The sequence below is a fragment of the Octopus bimaculoides genome, chromosome 9 (genome assembly GCF_001194135.2).
Source record: "Octopus bimaculoides isolate UCB-OBI-ISO-001 chromosome 9, ASM119413v2, whole genome shotgun sequence".
NCBI lineage: Eukaryota > Metazoa > Mollusca > Cephalopoda > Octopoda > Octopodidae > Octopus > Octopus bimaculoides.
Window position 1 is genome coordinate 35,364,355 of NC_068989.1, and position 5,352 is coordinate 35,369,706.

The 5,352-nt window shown below is 40.1% G+C and overlaps 1 protein-coding gene across 1 annotated transcript in view; it reads right to left on the reverse strand.

Annotated features, from left to right (window-relative positions):
* The window catches only part of LOC106874291 (probable splicing factor YJU2B), a 22,049-nt gene extending 21,902 nt beyond the window's left edge, over window positions 1–147 (reverse strand). The window contains exon 1 of the mRNA XM_014921967.2: window positions 77–147. Coding sequence (XP_014777453.1) covers window positions 77–79 — 3 coding nt within the window. The 5' untranslated portion in view covers window positions 80–147. The remainder of the gene's footprint in view (window positions 1–76) is intronic.
* Between the last annotated feature and the right edge of the window lie 5,205 nt (window positions 148–5,352).

The window sequence follows — 5,352 nt, forward strand, 5'->3', positions numbered from 1 at the left end:
ATACATAAAAGGTTTATCTGGTCTTGTATCAAAGTGAATTAAGTTCATGTAAATATTTATAAATATCCCAACCTACCATGTTATTTTATATACAACCAATACGCTGTTTCGTATCTATTTATTGACTTCACAAACATAGTAACAGCTATAATTTCGTAATAAATTACATAGTATTTTGCAGCTATGAAATCGTAAAGTAAAATTAAAACAAAAATTACTGGATTTTAAATCTTTGTTGAATAAAAAAATGAACAAAATAGACTCAAAAGATAATGCTGTATGTGACTTAACTCTCAAATCTCATTCTCCAGGTTGTCAAGTGTAATAGAACACATACGCCATATGATAATATGAGCATTCTTTATCTACTTGGCTGGTACTTATTTTATTGACATGAAAAACGAAAGGCAATGTCGACAGCGACAGCGGCAGGATTGAAACACAAAATGTAAAGAGATGTAATTAAATATTAGTACACTGTCTCATCCGCTGCCATCAAGCTACAAGATCATACTCGTTTGCGACTATAACCTGGTTGCTTGAGCCACTTTTTTGTTAGTCGTTTTAGGTACCTATGTAGCCAGAAGCAAACACGGACACCTTTTTGGCCATTCCATCTTTAACCGGGCATGGTATCAACGGTATGACTGTTCGAGGGAAAATGGTCTGCAACAACAGTACCTTGTTCAAGGAATCACCACGCTTTTCGGTCTACGAATCGAACACAGGACCTTTCAGTTGCGAGGCTAACACTCTAACCACTAAGCCACGCCCCTTCAAACACACACACGCGCTCGCGCGCGCGAGCTAAGTAAGAAAATAACTCAGTGGCCAGTGTGCATATATTTGAATAGTATAGACAAATGGAGACCTATCAAATACGATAAACAAAAATTCCTAAGTTATTTAAACTATCTCTGCTCATAGATAATGTTTCAATAGTGTGAAATGGCAATTGAAATCAGTTCTATGAGAAGGGGAGATAATCTCAAAAAAATCAATTCTCCAACGCCATTAAGGAAAGGACAGGCTTATTGTCTGGAGATAAAAGAACAGTCATGGACACGATGGGTACTCATCAACACCAGAAATGTCATACATATCTCCAGTAACCAATGGACCCCCCCCCACACATGTACAATACATTAACGATTCAAGTTGCATAAATTAAACAAAAACGAACTCAGAGTGGCCAGCGGCATGTATTTGAGCAACACAAACAAACCAAGGTATATCAAATACCATGCAACGTCTCCCTTTATCATCTGAAGCTGTTCTTAATTGCTATTTGGTAATTATGACATCCTCTAGAGGCGGAAATAATTTTAATGGATTAAGAATTTATATTGTATGGTATTTAGTATACTTGTATGTCTAAGATGTTCATACTGAGTAATTCCCCTTAGCTCATTTTTCCTTGAATTATGCAAATTGCATAGGTCATGAATGTGTCTTACTCTTTTTGCATTTGTCTAAGTCCTTGGCTACTAGAGAACTGTCGTGCTGATGACATCCACTAATGCAGAAACACGCTTACGCGTCTGTTCTCTTATCTTCAGATAGTAAGTTAATCCTTAACGGCATGTCAGTTTTGGAAAAATTCTTTATTCATGAGATTATTTCTCCTAATTTGGAGCTAGTTTCAAATGTCATTTGGTAATTGCAATATGTTCTCTAGAGGTGGAGATAGTTTCAGTAAACCAAGAATTTAGGTTGCATAGTTAATGATATACCTCTGTTTGTCAGTGTGTGTGTATGTGTGTGTGTGTGTGTGTGTGTCTGTTTGTTTCTCTCTGTACACATACACACATACGGTTATACTGAAAGTATTGAAAAAGTTTTCATATCTCTTTTATCAATTGGCATATTCAACTTTCACATGTCAGTAGAATAACTGTTTGTCTGTGCAAAGGTACTACTCAACAAACTCCATCACTCACATTTGTGCCGTTGTTGAACCTAACTTTTGAATCCGTTTTAGAAAAATTCAGACGTGCATTGTTGCACCTACTTCTTTACAACCTCTTTCACCTTGTCCACCATTTGTGTCATCAAATTATTATCTCTGAAGACCGTCCTTCATTGGTTCGATCAGACTAAAGTCAGAGGGCAGCAGATCGGGGCTGTACGCTGGCTGGAGGATTACTGATCAGCCCGATTTTCCGATTGCCTTATTCGTTGCCAAAGATGTAAATGAGCGTGCATTGTCATGGTAAATGTAGATTGTTTTTAGATTCTTGCCCAGTCTCATCCTCGTTTTAGCAAATCACTGCCATTCCAAAAAACAGGCATCATGGCTTTCTGTGCCCATCGTTGGCTCTTGAATTTTTTTAGATTTTGTTAAAGGGGAGTGACAACATTCCCCGGAGTGGGCCCGTGTTTTGTGTCACCAGATTAGGGTAACCCCCCCCCCCCACTATCTTCATTGGTTTCAAACGCTTTCAACAGATCAGAGCAAACTTCCATCCTCCTCTCCTTCAAATCAGATGTCAACTACCAAGGTATCCACTTTCTACTCATTTTCCAATACCCAACGACTTCCGCTCTCTTCTGTAATGTATTGTCACAGCCTAGTTCGGCAGCGAGCTCACGGATTGTGACTGGTTTAATTGTGCGTACCATTTCGCTCACTAGCTAATGATCTGTGTCAGTGATGGTAGTTGATGTTTTTCCGCTGCGTAGGGTTTCTTCAACCTGAGATTTCTCTTCTTTAAATTTCGTTATTTATCCTTACACATTACTCCTAACAATGGTAGCATCTCCGTAAATAACTTGTAGCCTTCTATGAATGTCAGACAGCTTTCACACTTCTTTCGTCAGAACTCAATGACGGCACGTTGCTTCAGCTGGGAACCATTACTTGCCATCAATGAAGAAGAAAACGAAGAAGCACAAAAAGGAAGAACAATAGAGGAAAACGAAGAACAATCTATGTCAGTTAATAAAAAGTTATATCCACTTTTACATTAGTCTGTGAGGACTGTGCGATGCGAGGTGACGAGAATGGCTCTTTCGTACATCACACGGTTGATACAATAAAATGTATAATAAATAGTACATATAAGTGTCAGACGAAAAAGGGAGACACAACCGGGTAGAATGGTTAAGTGAAGATTTATTGATGTGTAAACATGTGTCTGTGTGTGCGTCATGTATACAGAATTGTAGTGAAACGTCTCTCTCGGGCATTCAATCATAAATGATAACGAAGCTGCTAACATCTAGCCTTCGGTTGCCTTGGACCCTTCTGTTCATCATCCTGATTGGTTCTTATTTGCGCGGCAATTGTCCCCATGTTCTGTTTGCTAAGGGGGCATTACGTCCAATCGTGGCTTCAGATAAAGTCGCGTGATAGAGAGTTTTACTGGGTTTCCGGTGAGCCCTTTTTCGCCTATAAATAAGCCCGATCCAACGACGGTAGTCGTCTTCGATTTCAGATCTCTCACAGGTCTGGTCGTTGATCACACACATACAGAACACAGCTACAGCCAGTTCCAGCGCCGACGTCTTCACCACCAATGTACTGTCTACCATTGTCGTCACCAGCAACACCAACATCAACAAACCAGGTTTTATCGACGTTGTTGAGTGGAGTTTCCACTCACGAACAACAATCAGAACTAACCAGCGAGAATATTCCGTATCAGGTAAGCGGTCACAGCATTCGACGCTCAACACACATAGTGTGATACTACAGCTCTGCTCCTTGGCCACAACTTCCTGCGTATGAATATTTTATCTCCTTGTGTAACTCTTATACGAACTGGTATTTCTCTATCTCAGTGTTTATGACTTTTTACAGTCTATGTTACAAACACTCTTTCTATGTTCTGTGTTTCCTCTCATTCACACGCATACTTGTACTCTCACATATTGTACACACACTATTGCTTATACGACTGTCCGTCACTTCACATTGTTGTATACCTTCTCTTGTTCACCAAGGCCTTATTTATCTACTGTGTTAATTATATATGTCGCATGCACGCACACACAGACAAACAGTTTCACTATGTTAATAAACTTACTCTCATATCGGTTGTCTGTCCTAATCTGTTTCTTTACTGGCACTTGGTTTGTATCTCTTCACGATGAGCCAACTATCTTATATATCTTATTTGGTGTTCGACCGTGCGACATGGTAAAAAGGAGCCTTTACCGTCTACGTCGCCATCTCCTTTGGTTCGCACGGTCGAAGTATTACAGAATAATAGACAGGCTGTCATAAGAACAAAACATGTATGTGCGTAAGCATAGATGTATGCTCGTGTGTTAAGTACATATAAGAATAGCAATTAAGAAGACAGTGGAGGGAATTCGGTAGCATGTCGCCCTTTGGTTAGATGAGACGCCGTCAATGAAGTTGCGTGGTTAGAAGTCATTTTTCTCCTCTCTGGTTATCATTGTGGCTCCAGTGTTGAGTTGTTGGAGAGCTGCTATTGTGACGTCTAGCTTCCACGAAGTTCAGCGAGCAAAGAGATCGAAAATGCGCGGGAACGCTTGGATATGGATAACTACGCATGCGCATGAGACTCTTCCTGTATTCCTTCCGGAACTAGTCCCTGCGCATGCGTGGATAAATTCTCCAGAAATGGCGATTGATATTAGGCGCCACTACATCAACCAGTCAGAGTAGTGGAGACTACGGGGTCCAAATAGCGGCCAAAGGCTAGCTGTTACCTGCTACGTTCGAATGCATGTATATATAATACAGGGGAGAGAGGAATTTCACTCGAGTGTACGCTAAAAGTCAAGTATATATGTATACATGATGGCTGGTCCCTCGTTATCGTGTATGGCCATTGCACGAAGATTAACTGTTAACGGTGCTGTGATCGAACGAGACTTTTTAGCCCAGCTAAAGATCTACAATGTTTTGTACAGAATTGGCTGCTAAAACCTTTACTAGCAATAGCCGGCTGTAGTTGTAACTGGGCTTCATGTACCTTTGCATGCCGTTTAAGTCCTCCCTCTGAATTACACTCCCTTTCACATGCCTGTCAGATATGATTAGTATGGCGTATAGCACCATCACTAGTGGCCTGGTTGTCAATCATCGGTCTCGCTTTATGACTACGAAGATGTTATGTTTCCCTCGGACTGACTCGCAGAGATAACATAACGAGTTATACAATTTAATTATTACATTTATTGTTCAATTACATACAAAGAACGCACTCACCCAATGTTCGTTATGAATAAACAAAAGTCATGTCCGCCATATATATATCAATGACATTTTACTACGACAGTCCCACAAGACAACAACAATGAAACAATGAACTCAGACGAACCACATGACACACGGAACGTCAGACGAATTACATATCTAACAGTCCATATAACAGAAGA